This window comes from Ascaphus truei, chromosome 3 (genome assembly GCF_040206685.1).
Source record: "Ascaphus truei isolate aAscTru1 chromosome 3, aAscTru1.hap1, whole genome shotgun sequence".
NCBI classification, from domain to species: domain Eukaryota; kingdom Metazoa; phylum Chordata; class Amphibia; order Anura; family Ascaphidae; genus Ascaphus; species Ascaphus truei.
The window spans coordinates 108,339,183-108,366,388 of record NC_134485.1 but is presented as its reverse complement, the minus strand read 5'-3'; the positions used below and the strand labels follow the sequence as shown (position 1 = coordinate 108,366,388).

The 27,206-nt window shown below is 46.7% G+C and overlaps 1 protein-coding gene across 2 annotated transcripts in view; it reads left to right on the top strand.

Annotated features, from left to right (window-relative positions):
• Window positions 1-27,206, top strand: part of SERPINF1 (serpin family F member 1) — a 51,709-nt gene that overhangs the window by 21,389 nt on the left and 3,114 nt on the right. For both annotated transcript variants that reach the window (XM_075589306.1, XM_075589305.1), the window contains 5 exons: window positions 4,859-4,941; window positions 6,751-6,934; window positions 9,547-9,702; window positions 19,657-19,860; window positions 26,623-26,765. In XM_075589306.1, coding sequence (XP_075445421.1) covers window positions 4,859-4,941; window positions 6,751-6,934; window positions 9,547-9,702; window positions 19,657-19,860; window positions 26,623-26,765 — 770 coding nt within the window. The remainder of the gene's footprint in view (window positions 1-4,858; window positions 4,942-6,750; window positions 6,935-9,546; window positions 9,703-19,656; window positions 19,861-26,622; window positions 26,766-27,206) is intronic.

Below are 27,206 nucleotides of genomic sequence, written 5' to 3'. Positions count from 1 at the left end.
ACTTTCAGTTCCACCCACTCACTATCACTACTGCTTATGACATTTTTGTCTACTAGTATGGTTATTCACCCATCCTGATGGTGAGTCCGCTTCCACACGGGTAATTCACAACGCTCAAAGAATTAATTTGTCTTGATCAGTGGCATGATTACATTTTACAATTGCAAGTACAGCAGGGCCCCAGTCATGCAGCGGGTTCCGTTCCAAGGACCCGCCGCAAAGCGAAAATCGGATCCGGTGATTTTTGTTATGTGCGCATGCGCAGACCGGCAATGCATCCGACCCCGGACCTGCCCATACTGCGCATACGCGACATTGGACCGGCCCGTTCTGCGCATGCGCAACAATGGTGGCCCCCTTCTCGGTACTGCCATATCGGCGGATTGCCGAAAGTGGGGCGCCGAGAAGCGGGGCCTTCCTGTATATTGCTTTCTGCATATTCTGGAGCATCGGCCTTTGGATGATTATTCCTCCGTTTTTCTACTGGTAGGGTTATTAGTTGATCACTTCCTACCAGCCCCGTCTTTTTCTCTCATTCTAAAGAGAACCAGCAAAAGAAAATATCTTTACATCTATATTTCCCCCAAACAGTAGCTTACTAGGAAAAGCAAATGGAAACAGGACTGGGTGTCATCATATGTCAGGTGCCAAACTCATTCCAGCGCTGAATGAATAAAAGCGAATGCCAAACAGAAAAGAAATCATTTCAAGGTGGAAGCGCCGTATGCCAAGAGAGGGTGAGGAAAGACCGGGTTGCAGGCCTGTCTGTGACGGGAACAGCGGCAGATTTACAAATCCGCCGCCCTTAGGCACTTGGCTGTGTCCGCCTCCTGTGCCTGCCGCCCTGCTTCTCCTTCAGAATCCATCGTCAAATGACGCCGCGGACGTCACCAAGATGACGGTAACGCGGCGTCATTTGACATCGCGACGTCACGGTTGCCATGGCAGCAAGACGCCGTGTAACCGATCACAGCTTCAAATGGCAAATGCCAATAACACCAGCCTCATATTTATGAGGCCCAGCTGTCTGGGAGAAGAGTTTACTGGCTATGTTGAAAAGATGTGTAATACAGCAGGTATACGTTTATAGGGAGGGGGGGGGGTCTATGTTAAAATGGATTTCAAGCAAGAGCTGACACTGTGTGCTCATTTGCATGTTATTTCCCAGAATCCCTGGCTATAATGGAAGAATTGTATGCTAGGAATTAATAGTGAAAAGCAGGCTTGCAGACCTGTCTTCGATATGTGAATGAGCTCACAAGTGATATTTTTATTTGAAGGTACACTGATAAAAATGGGCAGCTATTTGTTGTACACAGAGGGAAATATATATCAGTTTATTGAGGAAGAGCAACTTGTTCAGAACATGCCTACAGTGGGTAGCAAATATAACCAAACCAAGCTATGGTCACTTCTACCTGCTGGCTAAGTGTCATGCATGTGCTACTATATCTCACTGTGATCTCCGTATCTAGCTCTGGTGACATGTGTAGTGACTCTGTGCGTCAGGTCTCAGGAGCCCTCTGTGATCACTGCACTGTGGGCAAGTATAAAAGGTACAGTACCACTTATAATACATCTATGTGCTTATCTGGCCCGAACACTATCCTTTTAGTGATGGAAAAATAATATGGCTGGAGACAGGAATTTGCTGGCCAGCGTGAGGGGCCGATGATGTTGCGTTTTGCAGGAAGCTATCCGGTGATCATCCTTCAAAAGGGGAAACACCATCTTAATGTTACGCAGTGCTTGCCACAAACTAGACGAGACCCCTGTGCTGAGATGGGGATAGATAGCCACCAGCCACAGACACGGTGACCCCGTCCGGAATGTAGAGTAGTCTTGCTGGCCGAGTCTGGGACAGGAGAAATCAGAGTAAACGTATACTTGCCGGGTCCGATGCGGGGGAGGTCCAGAGTGTGTGAGGTACAATTGCCAAGGACAGAACTGGAGAAGAGCGGATGGTCGGAGTCCAGAGCCAGGGGTCAGGGCAGGAGAGATAAGGATGGTCAAAGTTCAAGCCAGGGTTGGGGTTCCAGAGAGCGAGGGTTCCAAAGGCAGGCAGAGTCGGTACACGGGAAAGCAGAACTAGGACAAGGTAACAAGACAAGGAAGGCAGAGGCAAACACCAGGTAACGTGAGTCTATGCTCAGCCGAAGTGCCAGTGGCAAAGCTGAGCATAAGTAGCAGGCAAGGACCAATCACCCCAGGGGGTGGAGCGGAGGCGTGACCCCCACGGGGGCCAGGGATAGGCTGGGAGGGAAGAGACAGCTGGCAGTGCTGGAACTAATGAGTTCCTCTTGACTCGTCGCTCGGGGGCGTTGCGCGTACGTCACACGCCGGTGCCGCGTCTCGCCTCTGCCCTCCAATCCCGCGATGCGGGGTCTGCGCCTGCCCAGAGCGTCAGCAGGGACTGACGCTCCCGTAGGGAGTGCTCCGCGCGTGCGGGGAGAGGCACGTGACGGAGGAGGACAGCGCGGAAGGTTGCCAGCAGGTGTCGGGACGGAACGGAGGTAAGTGCGGGCAGACCGCGAGTCATGACACTTCTTTAAAAAAAAATGATATCTCTTTTGACCCGAGTGATCTCCCAGTGTAGGACCGCAGCAGTTCCATAGGAGGAGATCTTCCAATATTAAATACCTAGTTATTTTTTGGTCCAAACCACATCAAAGATAATGATCCCTGCATTCACCTGAACTATTTCCTCGGTGCGGAGTATATTACAAGTATCCACTGTGCACGTTTACACAGGTCGGCAGTTTCAGAGACCTTGTTATCCCTGAGACCTCATGATTAGGAATTCAAGACCTTCAGATACAGGAACATACAATCATCCATCAGTTCTCAAGTATGAAGCATCATCACTCACAGCACACGATGGTAAAGACTGCAGGTGCAATTTGATCGCAGAGTTGCTGATCATTCGGATAAAGAGAACGGAATATTTACCGGTGCTCGAATACCTTCATAAAAACATAACTTTATTAATCCTCCCATGAAAGCAGGGATCAAAGGAGAGAAGCGCCCTAGAGGTTAAAAGGGTAAACATTCATTTAATTAAGGTAAGAATTCATAACTTACATATAAAATAAGATCAACGTGATGGTGTGGTCACCGGGTAACGTGATGGCATGGTCACCGGGTAACGTGATGGCATGGTCACCAGGTAATGTGATGGCGTGGTCACTGGTATAGTGATGGCGTGGTCACCGGGTAACTTGATGGCATTGTCACTGGGTAACGTGATGGCATTGTCACCGGGTAACGTAATGGCGTGGTCACCGGGTAACGTGATGGCGTGGTCACCGGGTAACGTGATGGCCTGGTCACCGGGTAAAGTGATGGTGTGGTCACTGGTTAACGTGATGGTTTGGTCAAAATGTAATGGCATTGTCACTTGGTAACGTGATGGCGTGGTCAACGGGTAACGTGATGGCCTGATCACCGGGTAAAGTGATGGTGCAGTCACCGGGTAGCGTGATGGTGTGGTCACTGGTTATCGGGATGGCGTGGTCAAAATGTAATAGCATGGTTACCGGGTAACGTGATGGTGTGGTCACAGGGTAACGTGATGGTGTGGTCACAGGGTAACGTGATGGTGTGGTCCCTGGTTAACGTGATGGCGTGGTCAAAATGTAATGGCATGGTTACCGGGTAACGTGATGGTGTGGTCACCGGGTAACGTGATGGTGTGATCACAGGGTAACGTGATGGTGTGGTCACAGGGTAACGTGATGGTGTGATCACAGGGTAACGTGATGGTGTGATCACAGGGTAACGTGATGGTGTGGTCACAGGGTAACATGATGGCGTGGTCACAGAGTAACGTGATGGTGTGGTCACCGGGTAACGTGATGGCGTGATCACAGGGTAACGTGATGGTGTGATCACAGGGTAACATGATGGCGTGGTAACAGGGTAACGTGATGGTGTGGTCCCTGGGTAACATGATGGCGTGGTCACAGGGTAACGTGATGGTGTGGTCACCGGGTAACGTGATGGTGTGGTCACTGGGTAATGTGATGGCGTGGTCACAGGGTAACGTGATGGTGTGGTCACCGGGTAACGTGATAGCGTGGTCATGGTGTAACGTGATGGCGTGATAACTGGGTAACGTGATGGCGTGGTCACAGTGTAACGTGATGGCGTGATCACCGGGTAACGTGATGGCGTGGTCATCTGGTAACATGATAGCGTGGTCATCGGGTAACATGATAGTGTGATAACTGGGTAACGTGATGGCGTGGTCATGGTGTAACGTGATGGCGTGATCACCGGGTAACGTGATGGCGTGGTCATCGGGTAACATGATAGCGTGGTCAACGGGTAACATGATGGTGTGGTCACCGGGTAACATGATGGTGTGGTCACTGGGTAATGTGATGGTGTGGTCCCTGGGTAACATGATGGCGTGATCACCGTTTAGCATGTTGGCGTGCTCACCGGGTAGCATGATGGCGGTCACCGGGTAACGTGATGGCGTAGTCACCGGGTAACATGATGATGCAACAAAAAATGTCACATGAAAGCAGCTGATAGCCTTCAACGAGTGTAGAAAACAATGTAATATAAGTACAATATTATAGCATATAAGGGTGGTAGAATTTGCAATACAGCAACAATTTGTCACGGCTTCTTGTTTTGCGAACCCCACCGTTTCCATTATATTGTTAAAATATTGGACTAATCTTTTTTGAGCTAGGTACTTAGATGAGCAAAATTCGAGTAGAAACTAAATATTAAACCCACATATGAAAAGAAAGTCTATTTTCTGTCACTTGAAAGGTGCTAGGCTTCTGTGTTATGTTAAACCTTGATCAAGGATCTATGGCTTTAATTCCATCTGTGCTTTAAACAGGACTCAGCATGAAGATCTACTTAGTTTTCCTACTTGCTGGGACAATCTTCTCACCTACTAGCTGTCAAGATGCTGCGGAGGAGGTGAGAAATTCGTATGTTTTATGTCTTTATTTTACCAATAAATATTTGGTGTTTCAGAATTGTAAACAAACACAGCTAGGGACTTGTGTAAAACTGATGCGATGTCAAATGTGTGGATTCTTGTATTTGCAACGGATACAAATGCAGCCGGCATTACCGTTCAAGTGGCCGCGGTAGAAACGCAGGGAAAACCAAGGCGCTGGGGAAGGTGGCTGCCAAGATGACGCTATGGGGGTCCGTTGTCGTCAATGGGACCTCCTGCAGCATTAGGCTGCGGGCCCAGTGCGTTCTACAGCGCACATGAGCACAAGCACCGCCCCCCAATCAGTCCGGTCCCAGTCCCTACCTCCACGCGGAAGGTGCAGCCGCGCTCTACGACGAGTTCTCTCAAATACAAAAAAATTGTATTTGGAACTCGTGACGGAGGTGTGACCACACCCCCGCCCGCGGTTCTGCCAATGAGGGCGAACCAGCCACGTGAGGTCATGGCCACGCCCCCTCCCGTCGCAATCTCTCCCAGGACCGCGGATCGCGGTGAAGCGCCGTGCACACGACGCCCCACCCCCCACCCCCAGGCGCGCGTGCTACAGTGCTGACTGAGACCACACGACGCCCCCCCCCCCCACCCCCAGGCGCGCGTGCTACAGTGCTGACTGAGACCACACGACGCCCCTCCCCCCCACCCCCAGGCGCGCGTGCTACAGTGCTGACTGAGACGGCAGCCTTGATCCTTCCGGGCTGAATTGGGTGCGCTCTCGCGGCCACACGAACATTAGGTCATCTGTAGCTCTCTGAAATCAAACAGCAAGACCAGTTCATATGTTCCGCTTATTATTTGCATTGGCAATGGTCCCTGTGTTGCCGAGTAAAGGAAGCAGGTGCACAGGTAGTGAGTGAGGAGCACTGTTACAGAGACATCCAAGAAAACCCTTTGTTTTCATGACAATATGCACTTGCCTCCATGAATTTCTGTGGCGTATATTCACTACTCACCAATATTTTTAGTGCAGATAGCCAACTCCAGCCCTCAAGGGCCACCAACAGGTCAGGTTTTCAGGATATCCCTGCTTTAGCACAGGTGGCTCAGTTGTTGACTGGGCCATTGATTGAGACACCTGTGCTGAAGCAGGGATATCCTGAAAACCTGACCTGTTGGTGGCCCTAGAGGATTGGCCACCCCTGGTGTACTGGATCATCCTTGTAGTTGGGTCTGATGCCCTAATCATCACGGAAGGCTTTTATTGTGCTCTACTCCATCTTAAAACTGCTTCGGATTTCCTTTTTCCTTCATAACTAAAAGTTAAAAACTATTTACAAGGAAAGAGTTGCTATTTACAAGGACGATCAGTTGTTGCTGATCGATGTTTCCTGGCTGCGATAGGTTCAAAGAGGAAAAACGTTATTGGCGGGCTACAGCCTGTGATTGTATTGGTGCTGTAGGAACACCAACTTGTGCTGCCTATTAATACTCATCCCCTCTTCAGTGTTCTTTGACTCTTCAGGACATATATACAGTATCCAACTATTTTTCCTCCTCCTACTTCTGACACCTATCCTCAGAGTGGGCCCTCAAATTAATTCTAGACCTCCTCCGTATCACATGGATAAACAAGGCAAAAGTTCTCTCTCTGAGGTGATGCTATTCCGTTGATGTCTTTGGTGGTGTACCCTTGACCACGCGATGGCTACACCAAGTGATCACATGGTTCAGCACCAGAAGACCATTGCCACTCGGGTGCCGCTGAAAGAGTTAAATAGCCTCCATATTTTTCCCTGCGCTGTAGTTTATACTGCCTGGTCGTTTTATAGGTTTCCACTGCCGAGGCAGAAGAGGAGGAAGATCCCTTCTTCAAGAGTCCACTCAACAAGCTTGCTTCTTCAGCATCCAACTTTGGATATGATCTTTACCGCATGCAAGCGAGCCGGAATCCTTCTAGCAACATCTTCATGTCACCGTTAAGCATTGCCACGGCTCTCTCCAGCCTTTCTTTGGGTGAGTTCAATAAAGGCAGTAAAGACAAGAAACCCATGAGAGCGTTTGCATGTCTTCCATACATCCCCCAAACCTCACTGTCACAGTTACAGCGGTTAAACTGAAGACTAGGGTTTTGTATAATGAGACGCACTTAGCACACTGTGGTCCATATCCACATAAGTGTGCTAAGCTTTAGCACGCCACGGCTCCCACTGAAATGAAATAGAGTAAAAGCGTGCTAAAGCTGTAACTTTTTAGCTACCTAAATACTGGAATGGATGAATGTTTGCCTTGAGATGTCGCCTGTCACAGTACATAGTTTATACAACAAAATCTGAGTTAGAGAAGGGCAGAATCAAATAAAAATCGTCTCAATGGACCCTACCCATTAATTATTAACAGTTCTTGCAAGCTGTATGAAAATTTTATTTTAGGTTGCAATTTAGTTTCCAGTTGTGCAAATCTGTACAGTATACGAATCTATCCCTCTCATTTTGCATGGCTAAAATTGCTCTTTATTGAAGAGGCCCCAAACACTGCTGATTCGTGATTAACCTTGGTTGCTAATTCTGAATTGTTTAGCAGAAAGTGGTTGCATGCCAGACCCAATAATGTTATTTTTGATTAAAAAAAAGTTAGTTGAGTAAGTTTGGTATGCTCTGTCTAGAAGGCAAAACTATATACGCCTCGAAATTCTTTCACTTATTTACAGGAATCATCACGCTTTGCTTCGTTGCAGAAATTGAGTAAAGCCTAATTCGTACAAATACACATACACGCAAAATAGATCCAGCACACTTGGACTTCTTCAATAAGTGGAGTTCATTTAGACTGTACGATGAGTGACGTTTCGCCCCCGTTGGGACCTTTATCAAGAAATGTCGATAATCATGTAAATAAACTCCACGTATTGAAGAAGTCTCAGTGTGCTGGATCTATTTTGCTTTTATGATATATATATATATATATATATATATATATATATATATATATATATATATATATACAAAAAACAAGGGCAGTTGGCACACTGTAAACTACTGATCCACTGATGCTTATCCCATATCTATATATATATAATTCTGAAAATCTTGGTTGTGAGTGTCTGTAGACCATTTGATTGGTCCGTCGGTCCGTCCGTCGTTCCGCCCGTCCTCCCACGGCTCTCATTGGCCGGTGTGTCTCACCCCCCCCCCCCCCCATGTGTCCCACTCCCGTGTGTCCCGCCCCCCCACGGCTCTCATTGGCTGGTGCGCTGTAACCCAGGGCTCCACAACCCCCAGGCACACTGCTGCTGCTGCCTGAGGTGAGGAAATGCTCACTGGTGGTGGTGGTGTCAGCTGTTGCTCCTGGGGGGGAGGCTTAACTGAGACTGTGAGTTTTTGCCCCCACCCCCAGCTCCGTTTTTGCCCCCCCCCCCCACCCCACCCCCAGCTCCGATTTTGCCCACCCCCAGCTCCGTTTTTGCCCCCCCCCCACCCCCAGCTCCGTTTTTGCCTCCCCACCCCCCCAGCTCCGTTTTTGCCACCTCCCCCCCAGCTCCGTTTTTGCCCCCCCCACCCCCAGCTCCGTTTTTGCCCCCCCCCCACCCCCAGCTCTGTTTTTGCCCCCCCCCCACCCCCAGCTCTGTTTTTGCCCCCCCCCACCCCCAGCTCTGTTTTTGCCCCCCACCCCCAGCTCCGTTTTTGCCCCCCCACCCCCAGCTCCGTTTTTGCCCCCCCACCCCAGCTCTGTTTTTTCCCCCCCACCCCCAGCTCCGTTTTTGCCCCCCCACCCCCAGCTCCGTTTTTGCCCCCTCACCCCCAGCTCCATTTTTGCCCCCCCCACCCTCAGCTCCGTTTTTGCCCCCCCCCACCCCCAGCTCCGTTTTTGCCCCCCCCACCCCCAGCTCCGTTTTTGCCCCCCCCACCCCCAGCTCCGTTTTTGCCCCCCCCACCCCCAGCTCCGTTTTTGCCCCCCCCACCCCCAGCTCCGTTTTTGCCCCCCCCACCCCCAGCTCCGTTTTTGCCCCCCCCACCCCCAGCTCCGTTTTTGCCCCCCCCCACCCCCAGGCTCCGTTTTTGCCCCCCCACCCCCAGCTCCGTTTTTGCCCCCCCCACCCCCGTTTTTGCCCCCCCCACCCCCAGCTCCGTTTTTTCCCCCCCACCCCCAGCTCCGTTTTTGCCCCCCTCACCCCCAGCTCCGTTTTTGCCCCCCCCACCCCCAGCTCCGTTTTTGCCTCCCCCACCCCCAGCTCCGTTTTTGCCCCCCCACCCCCAGCTCCGTTTTTGCCCCCCCCCCCCCCACCCCCAGGCTCCGTTTTTGCCCCCCCACCCCCAGGCTCCTCTGTATGCTCATCTGCATGTCTTAGGCAGGTCTGCAACCCCGCCTTTCCCCATTATCACCCAGCATACAGCACTTCCACTGCAGCAAGGGATTCTGGGAAATGACATGCAAATGAGCACACAGTGTCACTTTTTATATATATATATATATATATATATATATATACGTATATATATACGTATATATATATATATATATATATATATATATATATACGTATATATATATACACACACACACACACACACCCCGAGTAAGTATAAACAAGGAAGGATAATCAGCATAATTTCCCTTGTATTGTACAGGAGGTGGACAGCGGTCTTCATCCATAATCCATCGAGCCCTCTACTATGACCTTCTCAATGATGCAGATGTCCACGCAACATACAAGGAGCTGCTCGCAAACCTTGCCTCGCCAGACAAAAGACTGAAAATGGTGTCCCGAGTCATGCTAGAGAGAAGTAATAACTTTTATGACCATATATATCACCTCACGGAGTATATGGAGAGTGGAGTTAATGCATACTGTACATATACATTCATACATGTTGACATACAATTTGATGGCAGATACTGTAAGAAGCACTTTGTCCTCCTAGTCTGCCTATTATCCTCTCTATTGTTAAACCTCAGACCCCATTTCATCTTTGGCTTTCTTTCATATTTCGGATAGCCTTATGTCTACCCCCAAGCAGTGGCAGATTAAGACCCTCTGGGGCCCCTAGGCACCAAGACTTTGGTGGCTTTTCCTTTAGTTGGCCCTCCTCCTGCAGCATTGCGGTGTCATGTTACATCGCGTTGTCATGGCAACGCATCACCATTTGACATCACGGCGTCATTTGACGTTGGATTGCCGTGTCCGGGGACTCTACAGCTCCCTCCTGCGGTTGGGCGGAAGTTGGATCCTGACGCTGACAGGAGGGAGAGTATGGCAGACATTTTGACCGCCGGGCTGCTATATGGGGAGCCACAGCACCGGCCTATTGCAACCTCCAGGGGCCTGCTAATCTTAGGGGCCCCTAGGCATATGCCAAGTAGGTAATCCGGCCCTGACCACGAGCATTTTTTTAATCCTTTATTGTATTAGCCTCTACCACCACTGCTGGGAGACTATTGCACAAATCCATCCCCCCGTTCTGTGTAGCAGTACCGCCTCACATTTCCTGAGACTGCTTTCCTTCCAGCTTTACATCATGACCTTTTGTTATCCCACTACCCGTTCTCTGAAATATCTTTCCCTCCTGTACCTTGTTGAAACCTTTTAAATTGAAAGTTTCAATCGTACCGTCTCCCTTCTCTTCTACAAGCTGTTCTTATTGAGGAACAGTAGTCTTTCCTGATACATTTATGAAGTAGACCATGCACCATTTTACTAGCCATTTCTTGCACAATATCTAATTGAGGTCCTTCCTGAGGTCTTACCAATGATCTATAAAGCGGCATCATATTCACAGTCTCTCTCCCTCTCCCTTTCTCCCTATACAGACGCAGCGGACGTTATCCGGACATTTCATGATTCGTATTCCTGGGCACACCCAGGTCGTGCTGCACGATTTCTCCAAACTTTCTCGCTTTAAGACGCGTGTTTACTAGTGTTTTTATTGGGTGTAGAAATGGCATTTTAGCGTTGGCTTGGTTTTTAAACACCTGCAAATTGACAGTATAGCACAGTACATACTGTAACTGTACAGTAGTGCAAATAAATCAGAATCCATGTAATTAAAAAAAAAAACGGTAAACACAGGTGCGACTCGCGGCATTCATGGCGGCCCTCACGGAACAATAACCGGTGAATGCCACGTGGAATACAGCAGAGTTCACGAAACGGCTCAGTGAAATGTTCGGATAACCGCCGCTGCATCTGTACAACTTAGCATACTGATGGCTTACCCCAGTGCTTTGTTAAACTGGTTACCTACTTTTAAGTCACTTGAAATAATGACTCCTCGTCCCTTTCATTTTTGTGCCCTAATTGCCCGATTTTGCACTTTTTGCCATTACATTTTCATTTCCACACCCTTGGCCAAACTTCTAACCTACCTATATAATTAATACTTTTGTTTATTCTACCAGTGTCAAATCTGTTGCATACCTTTGTGTCACCTCAAAAAAGCCTACCTTCTCTTTCAAGCAGACACACACACACACGCACGCACACGCACACACACACACGTGTTCTGTAGTATTAGATCATACTTACTGCATTTGTTTCTCCTCACCAACTAGTGGCGCAGCTAGACATGTGCGGGTCCCTGGGGAAAACATTTTCAAGGCCCCCTCATGTCCCTCTCTCTCTTCTCTCTCTCTCTGCTGTCTCTCTCATGTCTCTTTTCCCTCATGTATTTCTCTCTTGTACGTCATTTTCTCTTTGTGTCTCTTCCTTCCCCTATCCTTTCCTTTTCATGTCTGTTTTTACCCCAGTGATTTAACCCTTCCCCTCCCTCTGACCTTTCCCAGCCTGTCTCTCAGGCTGCAGCTCCAGCCCCACGCTGCACTTCTTGAGGCCCTGCCCCCTGACCTAGGCCCCGCCCCTGACCTAGGCCCCGCCACCTATGGAGGAGGCTCAGCAGAGGAAGGGATTTTCCCTCTGTCCTTCCTACTGCATCTCAGGGCCCCGCCCCCTGACCCAGGCCCCGCCCACCTGCAGGGGAAGGGATTTCCCTCCATGCTTCCTTCCTGCATCTCAGGCTCCGCAATATGCTGCCAAAAGGGGGGGGGGGGGAGAGCGGGCCCCCCAAGAGTGTGGGCCCCCGAGCTTTGTCCGGGCTTTAGCTAAGCCCCTGCCTCCAACTCAGTGCTATTTTTATGAGTTTTAATGTACTGAGCATTCTTTGGTTGTTTTGAAACAGACTCAGGCATTCCTCTTTTTGAGCCCTGCCCTCTCCCCAGTAGCGTACGAGCTTTGGCAACAAATGATCACAAACAGATCTCTTGCAGTACTAACAAATCTACGTAAGTACCAGCACTCACTGTCTAATAGCTAAATGATGAAAACAGTTGTAATGCAGAATAAACATTTAATAATAAAACGAACCAGAAATAAATCAAATGTGTTTGCAGAAACCAGTATCACAAATGGGCATGTCACAAAGTGAGGGGTGGGGGGTGGGAAGGAAAAGGGGAAAAAAACATGAAACACAAGGAATATACACAAAAAACGGAGAACGGAAAGTATGCTAGTGGTGGGACGTTTTTTTGTGTATATTCCTTGTGTTTCATGTTTTTTCCCCTTTTCCTTCCCCCCCCCCCACCCCTCACTTTGTGACATGCCCATTTATGATACTGGTTTCTGCAAACACATTTGATTTATTTCTGGTTCATTTTATTATTAAATGTTTATTCTGCATTACAACTGTTTTCATCATTTAGCTATTAGACAGTGAGTGCTGGTACTTACGTAGATTTGTTAGTACTATACAGGGGAATAAGGGTCCCCTTTGGTTCCGTGCACCCTGCAATTGCATTAATTTAACACTATCAGAGTGCTGTCTATCGTCCCCTTTTACCCTTAGATCTCTTGCAGTGTTCCCAGCAGGAGCCTGTCTTTTGTTAGTTTTCACCTCAGCCACAATTTGTTACCTGTAGTAATATAAGGTTATATTGTAGTAGTTATTCTTTATAACCCAGAAGACATAAGGGCTGATATCATTAATTTTGTGGTGTTTTGTGTCTACTTTATAGGCACATATGATTAAAAATGTTGTCAAGTGAGTCATTCAATCAGAGTGTTAGGGGCGTCCACTGCAGAATTAAAAAGAAATGGTGGACCTCAGGAGCGGCAAGAGCTAAAGTCAGGGGTATGCAGATGCACGGCTCGGGTCACAAGACCACCATCACCCACCCCCAGAGAACCCCACAAGTCAAAAAGCTCCCTAATGGTGAGCGCCCACCCATCAGAGACAGGTCAGGTCGTACTCTCTGTTAAGGCCTTGGGGATGCATTGTCCCCACTTTGTGTATCTAGAAAGCCTCACGTCTTTTGAGGATAAGTATCCTGTTTCCCCCCCGCTCCCCACCCCCTGTGCCCAGCTAGTAGGAAGTGTTGCAGAAACCGGCTGCTCCTGCACTTTGAATCTTATGGTCGATTTATGTTGGCTTATCTGTTCTTATGGTTTCACCCACCTACGTCTTACCGCATGGGCATTTCATGAGATATACCACAAAGTCTGTGTTGCAAGTGGTGTAATGCTTCAGTCTGTATTTGCGGCCTGCTTGCGGATGCGTAAAGGTTGGACCCTTTTGGATGTTCCCGCATTGCGCACATGACAGGCACGGGAACATGCCTTTGCTGGTGTACCTAGGAACCTGGTGGTGAAGGGTTTACTGGAGCCCAGATCTGCTCTGACCACGGAGTCCCTGATGGTAGGCACCCTTCTGTATGACATTAGTGGAGGGGCTGCTGGTCCGTGGCAGCAACACTGGTGCATCTGTCATGCTTCAGCTGCTGATGTTACACCCAGACTCTCCATGCCTCCTACGGGTCGCCCATTGGGAAACATTTTGACCCGATGTTGCAGCCTCTGCAGGTATCCACATGGTGGAAGAGGGAATAATGTCACACATAAAGACATAGGGGAGCAAGAGAGTTACGACATTAAAATCCAGTTGGCAGTCCTCCAGTCCTCCTACGCGTTTCGTGGAGCACAAGTCCACTTCATCAGAGAATGGATTAATTCTAAGCCACCGTGGATGTATACCCATGGATTCCTCATCATTGGTTCAAGGAGAGATATGAAATGGGACCTATGTCTACAAACAATATATATATATATATATATATATATATATATATATATATATATATATATAACTTGCACTCACCCGTCTACTATAATTCAGCTTGAGGTGCTTTGATCCTGCATCTACAAAGCAAGATGCATTCAACTATACAAAAACCATACTGGATCAGCACTCAAAATGTAAATCTAAGAAAATTAAGAACATACGTTTTCCTTTTGATCTCACCTAGTTTCTTCTTTAATGTATCAACAACAAAAAAAATCAGCAATACAGAAAAAATCAGCACACACAGGGAAAGGGAAGGCCTGACAAAGGGGTCACAAGGCCAAGAAACGTTGCTCTATTGTGCACATATAACAGTGTGTCTGCTGACATTTCCATTCCCTGTGTGCTGGTTTTTCTGTATTGCTGCTTTTTTTGATACATTAAAGAGGAAACTTGGTGAGATCAAAAGGAAAACGTAAGTCTTTCATTTTCTTTGATTTACTTTTTGAGTGCTGATCCAGTATGATTCTTACAAATGATCTAAAACCATGTATCACTAACAATCTATTTATTACAAATATAAATTACTGGACATTTTTTTTATTATATCAATAATATATATATACATACATACATACATACATACATACATACATACATACATACATACATACACACACACACACACACACACACACACACACACACCACTAACATTCAGGGACCATTTAACACCTTATGTCATAAATCGCATACTGCACAGGGGGGGGGGGGGGGGAGGGATAGGCTTCAGTCACAGATAAAAACCGTGCATCCTGGAATGTAAGTAAAAACCCTTTTTTGGCTTCATTCATTGTAACATCGCCGGAAGAAGAAATCAGTGTATCTCGAAAGCTCACACAAATAAAAGCATTTTGTTAGCCACAGAATGGCATCATCTATTTCTTTTTGATTATTAAGCTCGGCTAACACGGTACAGATATCGATATCTCTCTCTCCATACATACATACATACATACATACATACATACACATCCCTACATTTTCTATAGATGGATAACGGAATTATATAATATACATCTAATTACAAATTACAAAAATATCAGTTATGGATTATGTAAAAGTAGGATTTTAGCACACTGGTAATTCACATTTTAAATAGGTTACATTTATCATATATGAGGGAAAGCCCCTTCTATAGATAACACAAACTGCAGAAAGAACACTTCAGAAAAATGGGAAAGATGAAAAAAGGCCATTATTACTCTCTGTAGAGGAAAGACCAACGCACATATACCTTATTTCTATTATACTTTGCCCTAGCATCTATAGACATAGTTTGGCCAAGCTAAGTGACCTATCCCTAATAAAGGAAACTAAATTGAATTCTTCATTCAAAACTTTAAGGATCATTGTATCTAACTTGTAGATCCTGGTCAAACTATGGCAAATGTTAACCCCTCTTATCCATTTTAATCTACTCTATCCCCTTAAAACTCAATTTTGCAGGATTGTGCAATAATGTATATATCATGAGACTATACTTCTCAAAGCCCTTTTAAATATTATTTAGATGCTCTTGTATCCTTTTCTTTAGGAGTCTCTTTGTCCGACGAACGTATTGGTAACCACATGGGCATTGTACTAGATACACCACGTGTCATTAGGCAGTTAATCAAGCTCTTGATTGAAAATATACACCAAGTAGAAGAGGATAGGAAAGTATTTGTACCTGCTAGGGCTAGGTTACATATTGAGCATTTTTTAACAAGGAAAAAAAAACATTTGGTCTAACATTTAACCAATTATTTTCAGAGCTACAATGATCTTTAAAAGCACTACCAGTCAAAAGATTCTTCAAATGTGAGACGGAGGGGAGAGAAATACATGGGTAGATGGTGGGAAATAGAGGGGGGGTCGTGAGGTGTGACATTTTGTGATTTACCCCTGCCGAACCTATGTGTCAGCTAGATAGGGGGTTACCCAAGATTTTTTTAAATACTTCAAGGGTTCCTCCAAATGAAAAAGGTTGGGAATCACTGCAGTAGAGGAAGAATGGGAGAGAGAACAGTAGAGACACGTGTGCACAAAAAGGAGCATACATGAGATACAGTACCTGGGATATATGTTACAGGATGACATAGGGAGAAGGTGTGGCTCAGTGAGTCAAGACACTGACTGGCACTGAGTTTGCAGCAGGGGAACCTTGTTCAATTCCTGGTGTCGAGTCCTTGTGACCTTGGGCAAGTCACTTTATCTCCCTGTGCCTCAGGCACCAAAAACATAGATTGTAAGCTCCATGGGGCAGGGACATGTGCCTGCAAAATGTCTCTGTAAAACGCTACGTAAAACCAGCAGCGCTATACAAGAACATGCTATTATTATTATTACTGATAGTAATTCAATTAAAATGAAGGGAAGACGATTTTATTTTGCAAAATACTAAGGCAAACTCTTTAGCTATGGAAACATTAGTGGAACACTATGTATTCTGCTAAAATTGGCCACTCGCTTTGTTAACCAGCAATGATACTAACAACTCGACCATTCATTTCTTTAGAGGGAGAGGAAGAATAGCAGGCACGCCACGGCTGGTTGAAAAACTGTAAAGTTTATTTACACAGGGTCAACGTTTTGGCTCTGCAAGGAGCCTTCATCAAGACAACCACAAGTGAGAAATACATATCTTTACATACCCTCCCCCACCTCGTGCACTCCAACAAACGCACACAGGGAGGAGACCCGTCACTCCCCCTAGTGGTTGTATAGATACAACCAGTGATCAGGGACTGAAACAACGTCCATTACCACCAAAAAACCTGTGTGCAAAATAAGTGCATAATGGGTAAAAGTCCACAAACGGAACCCAAAGTTAAAAACATTACCACAGACAATGTAATGAGGGCAGATTGTCCTTAAGCACATGCCTAATAGGATGTTTGGTGACATTGTGTTGCTGTGTGTCTGATTATTGAGTACAATGTAACCTGCTGTAAGAGACTTCATGTCCCATGTCCCATGTCCCTCCCCTCGCTCCTATCTCTGCTGGCCACAATGTGAAGTAAGCTGGATTACATTGCTTACGGTAATGTTTTTAACTGGGTGACACTTTGGGTTCAGTTTGTGGTCTTTTACTTATTATGCACTTGTTTTGCACACTGTGTTTTGGTGGTCAGAGACGTGGATTCAGTGCTGGATCACTGTTGTCACTCACCCTAGACAACAGTGGTCAGAGACCGTAACCACTAGGGGGAGTGACAGGTCTCCTGCCTGCATGGGTTTGGGGGGAGGGGGGATAGTTAAAGATAAGCATTTCTCATTTATGGTTGTCCTGGAAAAGGCTGCTTGGAGAACCAGTAATAATACATTTATTACATTTTTCAACAAGCCCTGGGGTGTCTGCTATTACCTTCTTTTAATGCCTTATCCTCTAGTACAGCGGTGCGCAATCTGTGGGGCGCGACCCCCAGGGGGGGCGCGAGACTGCCGACGGGGGGCGCGGGGTTTACAGAGGCCCCGCGCGCTTCCCGAAGGCACTTAAATTAAGTGCCGGGGGAGCTGCAGGGCCTCTGTAAACCATACTTACCCGTGGCTCCGGCGGCTTCCTCCCGGCGTCGCCATGGCAACGCGGCGTCAAAATGACGCTGCGAGGTCATGTGACGTCACGTTGCTATGGCAACGTGACGTCATTACGCCGGAACGCGGGTAAGTTGGGGCTGGGGGGGGGCGCGGGAGCGAGGGGACAGCCGTCAGGGGGCGCAGGGAAAAAAGTTTGCGCCCCCCTGCTCTAGTAGCTAAAGCACCAAGGATGTTAACCATTTTGTTACTGGAGTGTGTGTATGTGTATATTTATATATATATATATATATATACATATATATATATATATATATATATATATATATATAAATATACATATATTTATATAAGAATTCGGGAAAGTATGTGCTACTAGAACTAAGTGAGGATACAGACAAAAGGATTTCAGATACTAGTGTATAAATAGAAAGATATAGATGCACAATGGTTAGCATGAAATATTGGAACAATGTAATATAAATAACAAATCTACGTAAGTACCAGCACTCACTGTCTAATAGCTAAATGATGAAAACAGTTGTAATGCAGAATAAACATTTAAAAATAAAACGAACCAGAAATAAATCAAATGTGTTTGCAGAAACCAGTATCATAAATGGGCATGTCACAAAGTGAGGGGTGGGGGGGCGGGGAGGGGGGGGGAAAGGAAAAGGGGAAAAAACATGAAACACAAGGAATATACACAAAAAACGGAGAACGGAAAGTATGCTAGGGGTGCGACGTTTTTTGTGTATATTCCTTGTGTTTCATGTTTTTTCCCCTTTCCCCCCCCCCCCCCACCCCAAATGTTTATTCTGCATTACAACTGTTTTCATCATTTAGCTATTAGACAGTGAGTGCTGGTACTTACGTAGATTTGTTAGTACTATACAGGGGAATAAGGGTCCCCTTTGGTTCCGTGCACCCTGCAATTGCATAAATGTAACACTATCAGAGTGCTGTCTATCGTCCCCTTTTACCCTTCAATGTAATATAAATGTATTTGTGTAGTCAGACCACAATAAGTCCAATAGTGTACTGTACAGGGCAAGTCTGGTGCAAGTGAGGTGCTGCGGCTTTCTGGTTAGTGGTCTTGTCTTTCACTGGAAACTGGTATCTAGAAGGTAAGAGCACAAGACGCCTCGCATGGCATAATAACGTTTTTAATAATATACACACAATAAGGACTTAAAAATGCGCACACGCAAATTAAGTAGTCTCAATAGTGTAGCATTTAGAAGGCATAAAGTTCCTTCCAATATCTCTTCTTGAGTTGCGGTTGACCTGTCGATTCCTCCTGCTGTGAGGACTGGTGTCCGGCGTCTTTTCGTCAAGGGAAGTCTCCGGTTGCAGTGTGAAGTCGGGGGCAGATGACGTCTCACCTCCATCGAAAAATGTACTCCAACTCACTCCAGACTTGCCTCACTTGCCCAGCCGGCACTCATGAAGAGAGGTTGGAAGGACATTTATGTCTTTTAAATGCTATGGAGACTCTACTTAAATTGTGACTGTTCAATTGTAAACCCTTATTGTGTGTATATTATTCAAAAACTTTATTATGCCATGGATTGTATCTTGTACACACACACACACACACACACACACACACACACACACACACACACACACACACACACACACACACACACACACACACACACACACACACACACACACACACACACACACACTTCTTCAGCCCCTATTAATCCACTGCTGGATGAAGGCCTCCTCAAGGATCTTCCAGGTACATCGATTGTAAGCCTCTCTTCTCCACGTTGCTCCAACACATTTTCTGATTTCATCCTCCCATCTTACTTTTTGTCATCTTGGTCTTTTAATCTCTTTTGGAATCCAATCAAGTACATCTTTGTCCAACGATGGTCATTTCTACTTGCGATATGTCTGGCCCACTTCACCCTTGTGATGATATGTAAATAGAGATCACTGTTGGATGTGATATTAGTTTGTCCTGATGAAGACCCCATAAGGTTTGAAATGTTGACAGTAAGATCATTTTTGGGGGGCTAGTACAAAAATTGTAGGTACACTGATTTATGTGGAGGAATTGTTACACATGGAGGGTCCTCATTATCTATATCTTTTGTTAAGGACTCAAGCTGAGAATGGATTTTGTGACTCAGGTTGAAAAGTTCTATGGTAACAAGCCCAGGATTTTGATTGGAAGTACTCGCCTGGACCTGCAGGAAGCCAACGAGTTTGTACAGAAGCAGACTGACGGCAGTGTGCTGAAGTTTTTTAAAGAAATTCCCAGTGGTGTCAGCATCCTCCTCCTCGGAGCTGCATCCTTCAAAGGTAAAAACAAAGAGATCTATTTATCTTCTGCTTGCTAAACTGTTAGAAATTGAAATTGCACCACATTTAAACTCCTATTGCTTTTATGGAATTCCTTTTCTTTGGTGCTGTTTTCTGCATTTATTTTGCCCTACAATTTTCCATAATGATAATTAGACCCCAAAATGTTATGATAGCGTCTAAATATTAAGAACAAGACGCATCCTGTAATAGTCATCGGATACATGGAGATTCTAAGGGTTGAGAAATTAGGGGGTGATTCTAGATTGTCCATAACGGATGTTCGGAAAGTTTTTCAGACGAAAATCCACATTGACATCAATTGGGATTTTTGTCTGAAAATGGCCGCTTCGGCATAATATAGAATTGGATTAATCTTTTGGGTGTCTTTATAACGTTCAGCGAACACTGCAAAAGCCAGCTATCATATGGCTACTGTATTGTTATACAGGAGGGCCCCGGGCATACGGCGGGTTCCGTTCTATGGGCCCGCCGCAAAGCGAAAATCGCAAAATCGGCGGAAAGCGGAACCGGCAATTTTCGGTGTGCGCATGTGCAGACCGCCAATTCACCCTTCTACGCATGCGCAACCTCGGCAACGCCCCCATTCTGCGCATGCGCGACCTCAGACCGGCCCGTTCTGCGCATGCGCGACCTCGAATTGGCCTGTTCTGTGCATGCGCAGACATGGCGGCTCCCTTCTCGGTGCTAAACAGAGGTAGGTGGTTAAATAAAAATACAAAACTGGGGAGTTTCCAAAGACACCTCTTGATTGTGTGCACACTTAAATTTGTGTATATTTAGGAACAGTTTGAATGAAGAGCCTTCTATAAGATCAGAGTAATGGAGAGAATTAAAATATTATATTTATTCAAATAAAAAAGGTAAAATAAATTATACATAATGTGTATAAAATTAAAGAGCAGGAGGGGTATATACTGGGAGGGAAACTATCCACTAGGGTCTTACACTGATATAAAGTGGTAGAGATTCCATAGTAGAGGTTGATAGCAGTATGAGTGAGGCAAGCCTTTAGAGGAGGTATAATTGTTCTCTTAGAAGCGTTGGTATACTTGGTGTACCTTGGCTACAGATCCCAGGGTGTTGTGATTGCAATCAAAAAGTACCAGGGGCGAGTTTTATGTGTGGGTTTTTTTTTAAGATCCAGCTATGCTCAAATAAAGGTACGTAAATGCATTCAGAATAATATTTTGCTAGATGAGCTATTGTAATACTGCACAGGGATGGCAGCAAGTCAAGCCTTTAGGCCCTGTGTAATTGCTCAGCAGATGACTGCAGATACTGGCTCAATAAAGCCCAGGAGGTCTAATAAGACTAGGGGTCTGCTTAGTTTTGAGAGCTACCAAGGATCAAGATCAATAGGATGGTGAATAGCTACTTACTAGTTACCTCTTCCAGCGTTCAGTATAAGTATATAGTATCTAAGTGCTGAAGCTATCGGTGTGACGTACACTCGCTATAAACACTGCCTAACCCAGTATGTTTGTAGTCAGTGCACATCGCACCGATCGCTACAAACCCACCATGGGTGTTTAATACATCAGGATGTATGGGACCCTCCGAGGTAGCATGGAAACCCACAACAGACAGGAGTCCAAATATATCAAAACTGATAGAATTCAATGCAACACAAAAATAGCAAGACAGGGAAAACAAAATAGAGTCTGCAAAATGTGCATTGCTACAAAAAAAAGCTATGGCAGCTAAATAATGAACAGGGGACAATTAGTGCTAAGGGAAATACAGGACAAACCAAGGAACTGCTACATGAAACAGCAATAATAGCAAGGGACAAAATAATAAGCAGGGGGACAAAATGCAAAGAGAAGACAAAAAAACAAGAAGGTACCTGAACGTCTGTAGAACTAGACTAAGGCCCCGGCCCAGTGGCACGTGCACACCGAGATCCCCGGTCTGCGGTGAGCTGCAGGGGGTGAGGGGAAACTTTCATGACGTCACCCGGCAGGTTTGCCCTTATTGGCTGAACCGCCGGGGGGCATGGCCAGCGTTCCGTCACAAGTTGTGAACACAGATTTCCTGTCTTCAGAGAAATCTGTTCGCTCAGCGCGGCGGCCAAGGTAGGTAGTGGGCTCGGCCTCATTAAGGGGCAGTTCTTGTCCCTGCAGTGCACGCCATAGCGAGCCCTGCAGCAGGCACCAGAGACCAAGCCTTACCTGACACATGACTCCTGACCTGTAAACAGAATGTTTGGCAAGCAAAGATCAAACAGGATGGGTGGGGTTTATAGCCAACCTATAGCAGCTGGCCTCATTGACTATTCTAGTTTCAATCGGCCAGTCAGAACCCAACTCCTCAATGTGCCCCTACAGGTCGGAGAGGAGCACTGTGGGAGGGAATCATGACAATATCTCACATATTTTCAATAATTGTGGCGCATGGTGCACAAGCATTGCACTGCATTTATGGTGAAAAACCTTCTTTTTTGATAAACGTGGCGCGATTTGTTTACACCAGTTTTGCAGCCGGAAAAAATCGATAAATAACCCTAAATATATCAGTCCCCAGGATCCTCTCTCTACTCGGGAACTCCACACTCCCAATCACGTTTATTTATCTGCTGGTTCTGTCAGTCAATAGCGACCGTACTGATGGAGGTAATGGGAAGAGAAAGAAATATGTTAGGGGATTTACATTTAATCTCAGTGTCATGGAAACAAAGTGTACGGCTCACAGTCTACACTTTAAAACATAAAGTACATGATTATACAATGATGTATAAACAAGTTAATTCTACAGTAAGAATTGCATTTGATTTAAATTCTTGCCGAAGAGTGAGCTGTAGTAGCACAATTGTAATTTCATTTAACTTGGTAGGCACTAGTTTTCTGGTTTTGACATTAGTTTATACCTGTTTTGCATTTTACCAATTGATTGTTGTTATGGAACCTATATTTGCCATCCTCCTTGTACTGTATATAACCCCCCCCCCCCAAAAGGCGAAGTCGCTGGAGCTGCGCTTATAGTGCCGGCGACAGCAACATCGAGTCAAAACAAATGCATTGCCGCCGTCGCGTGCGCTTATAGTAAGCGCGACGGAGCGACGGAGCGACGGATTGGTCACGATCGCTGGAAGTCATCTCAATTTGATTTTTTTCCGGCGACCGCAGCCTGACGACACCGTCGCTATAAGCGTAGCCTTAGGCCACGTTTATAGTGCCGGCGACGCGACCGATGACGTCAGCCGTTGTCACTGGCGAAAGTTGCACTTTCGTTTGGAGCAACGTCGCTGGCGACAAGGCCAGTAACATCACGAATGGGGGCGGGCAGAGTGCAGTAGGCGCTCGGTGATTCGTGTAGAGACAGTCACATGTGGCGACAGCCTCTCCCAAAATCAAATTGCAATGGCTTCCAAATGTTTTGTAGCTCCGTCACTTACTTTAAGCACATGCGACGGATTCTATGTATTTGTTTTGGCGCGGCGTCGCCGGGCACTGTAAGCGCAGCCTTACTGTGCAGTTTTTAATGTTTACTGCAGATACCATCATGAACTAGAGGAAGCAAAGATACAAGCACATGTGACAGCATGAGAAAATGAATGAACAACACATTTATATAGTTCCATGTATGAGCTCACTGATCCCCATGTTTCACAGTACAGTACTGTAAAGATTGCATTTTGGATTTCCACCAAACCCCACATTGTAACTGATTTTATAATGAGAGAAAATGGTTACAATCAATTCCCCTTTAAAGGAAATGGGGCTCGGATAGAATATAGGGGCAGATTGAAAAAGTGCTGGTACCTGGCACTTGATGGATCTGTCTCATAGAACCATGCAGTAGATACCTGTGTAACGGTTTTTCAGGACCAGTCGGACCCACCCAATCTCACATTGGCCCCTGTGGTCTAACCAGTCCCCATTACATGGATGTGTCTGGTGGTGCACCTGTTGGCTACAGGACTCCTGAGTCTCCCGCATGATGTTAGTGGGGATATCAGCAAGACAGGCGCTGAGGTAGTGTGCTTGAGTCCTACCTATATCCAGTGCAGCGCCTCCACCTCATCAGGATCTCTGCGTCCGCAGGGAGATGGATCTGATGAGGAACTCCTTCTTGGTGCCTTCCTCTGCTGAGTAACTCCACACTCACACATGAGGGTTTTGATGAATAAGGGCATCTTTATTTGCATGGTTAGGCAAACTGCCCCTCGCAGCGGTCAGCTTAGCCGCTCATTCTTCCACAGCACTGACTTTTAGAAGACTCTGCCCTCCCAATGGAGTTGGATCACCTCTCCCCGCAGGGAGATCACCACCTGTGCCAGGTCCCTGGACACAGTGTAGACACTCTCTCTGTGCCTGCCAGCCTTACTGCTGCAGACCTTGATTAACCTTAAACTGCTTACTATAGAACCACACTCTTGAACACTAACTTTTGGCAGTGCTGTGTCTTATATAACTTGGGGAATAGCCACACCTCTTGTGTCACTAACAGTGGACACAGAGTATGTTACCACTCTCCTGGTGTACATATGACACCTCACCAGGGTGTGAGGGCAAACCTCCATGATTGATGCTGGCAATCCTGTATACTTACCAGGTTTACTGCCAGCATGAGAGAGAACTGTATACCATTTTTAAACATGGCTACACCTGTATCTAGGTAATCATTATATTCAGAGCTACCAGTCCCTTCCTTCAATCTGATTATACTACAAGGCTGAAAAGCTGTACATCGGGAGTGCCAACTCCAGTCCTCAAGGGCCACCCCACCAACAGGTCAGAATTTCAGGATATCCCTGCTTTAGCACAGGTGGCTCAGTCATTGACTGAGTCACTGATTGAGCCACCTGTGCTGAAGCAGGGATATCCTGAAAACCTGAAATGTTGGTGGCCCTTGAGGAATGGAGTTGGCTATGTCTGCTCTACATAGACAACCTCAACAATCCATACAAGCAGGCAGCTATTTGATGTATCCATACAAACAGCTGTGTGACAACCGATCATAGAGACATCAAACATGTACTGCTGCGGCACAGTTTATTCGAGCATTTGCCCGTTCTGTGCCGCAGCAGTAGCCTGGCGCGCGCCCGAGTGTGACGGGCGCGCGCCGAAGCAGCGGAAGAGCGCCCTCCGATCGAGGCGCTCTCCCTACCGCTGCCGGGTCCGCCGGGTCCCCCGGAACCCCCTGCCGCTGTCCCGCGATCGCGGGACACCAGGGCTCCCTCGGGGAGCCCTGGACGCGCGTGCAGGGGGCGCAGGCTCCCGAAGACGCGTGACCGCGCGCGAGGGGCGGCCACTAGCAAGCCGGGAAATCTCCCGGCTTGCGGATCTGGCCGCACTGCGATAAAGTGTGTCGCCAGTGTACTGTACTTAGAATCAGCCTACTGACAACCACATTATGTCAGTGATTAGAGAGATCTACCCAGGGCCTGTGTCATGATTTGACTGAGGCCGACTGTAATTATGTGTAGCCATGCTGTAAAATGGTCTACAGTTTCCTCTCCTGCTGGCAGTAAGCCTGGTAAGTTACAGGGATGCCAGCAGTAATCATGGAGGTTTGCCCTCACACCCTGGTGAGGTGCCCTATGTATGGATGGGAGTGGCTACATACTCTGAGTCCACCGTTAGTGACATCAGAGTTGTGCCTGCTTTCTGAGATATATAAGGCACAGCACTGCTCAAAGTTAGTGTGTTGGAGTAAGGAGCAGGTCTGCGTTGAGACCTGGGAGAAAGAGGCCCGCTAGTGCTGTAACTAGTGGCCCCATTCTATATTAATCAGCATGAAGCTGTCAACGCCATACTGTGTCCAGGGACCTGGCACAGAGGTGATCTCCCTGAGGGGAGAGGGGATCCCACTCTATTGGGAGGGCGTACCTTTGAAAGGATAACACAGCAAGATGCGTGGCTAGATAACTCACTGCATGGGGCAGTTGGCCCGCACCGCAAGCCACAATAAAGCAACCTTGATCAAAGACATCTTCATGTGTGCGTCTGAACTTACTCTACATATGATGGCACCACGGAGGAGTTCCTCATTAAAATCATCCCCATGCGGACGCAGGGATCCTGATGTGGTGGAGGCGCTGCACTGGATATAGGTAGGACTCATGCCCACTACCTCAGCTGCCTGTCTGGGTTGGCAATCCCCACACAACATCATGCGGGAGACTCAGGAGACCTGTTGCCAACAGGTGCACCACCAGACACGACCATGTAATGGGGACTGGTTACAGGGGCCAATGTGAGATTGGGTGGGTCAGGCCAGGCCAGAAAATCTGTTACATATGTTCTTGAAGTGTTTTAATAAAAACATCAGGTGTTATTTACTAAAGTCTTCCGGGTGCCAAACTGGGGCAAAACCGGTGCAGAAGTATTGCAACAGACTTCTCAAAGGAAAAACGCAATTACAGTACTTTCAGTTCTATTCCTTTTCTTTTGATAAATATGGTGCTGTTTTTTTGCACTCGCTCATCCCAGTTTTGCAGCTGTGAGACTATGACGTCCATTGTATTTTATTCTGGGCTATTTTTACAGTAGTTCAAATTTGGGGATTGTTCAGTATAGACTTTCAGAAAGCGTACATTTTACAGTAGACATCCTAATGACTGCTTTTCTGTAGCGCCGGAAAAAACTGCAGGGATTTAAATGAGGACATATTCATTCCAAACACATCGTCCTCTGGGGAGTCTCTAAATGTGGAGGGTAGAAGCGGTGCCATCTTCAAGGTGTTTGTTTATCAGGCAGGACTGAATATAACAGCTCTGAATTTATAATACTGTAGGTCAGTGGGTTCACAAATTCAACCCTCAGGAAACCGTCCGCCGGGAGTTTCACATAGACGATCAGACATCCATCTCAGTTCCAATGATGTCGGCCAGGAACGTCCCCGTGAGATATGGCCTGGACCCGGACTTTAACTGCAAGGTGAGAAAAGCCCCTCATCAATCTTTCACCAAATGAATCCGGAATAGCATGGCTCCTGGCTCTCCCCTTAAAATCATACTTACATCTTACATTGCCAGCACTGTTCTCCTTTGCTTCCAAATTCCTCAAGCGCTCGTTATGTTTAGCTTTCAGCAGAATGATCTGAAGGCGAAGTCATATAACAGGCATACTTGATGTCCTCTCTACTTCATCCGTCTCTTCTACACTCTCACCCCCAAAGCCTTTATTCAATTGAATTTTTAAACTTGCTGCCACCTTCTTATAGCATGATTACCGAGGGCTATTCTGAGTCCTGGGGACCCCGTAGTTCCCCAAATACTTACAGGTGAAGTTATCACTTTAAATTTCCCTCCAGGGGAAACAAAATGGCGACCAAATCTTAGGCAATAGGAAGCCACGTCATTGGTTGTGGCCTCCTAT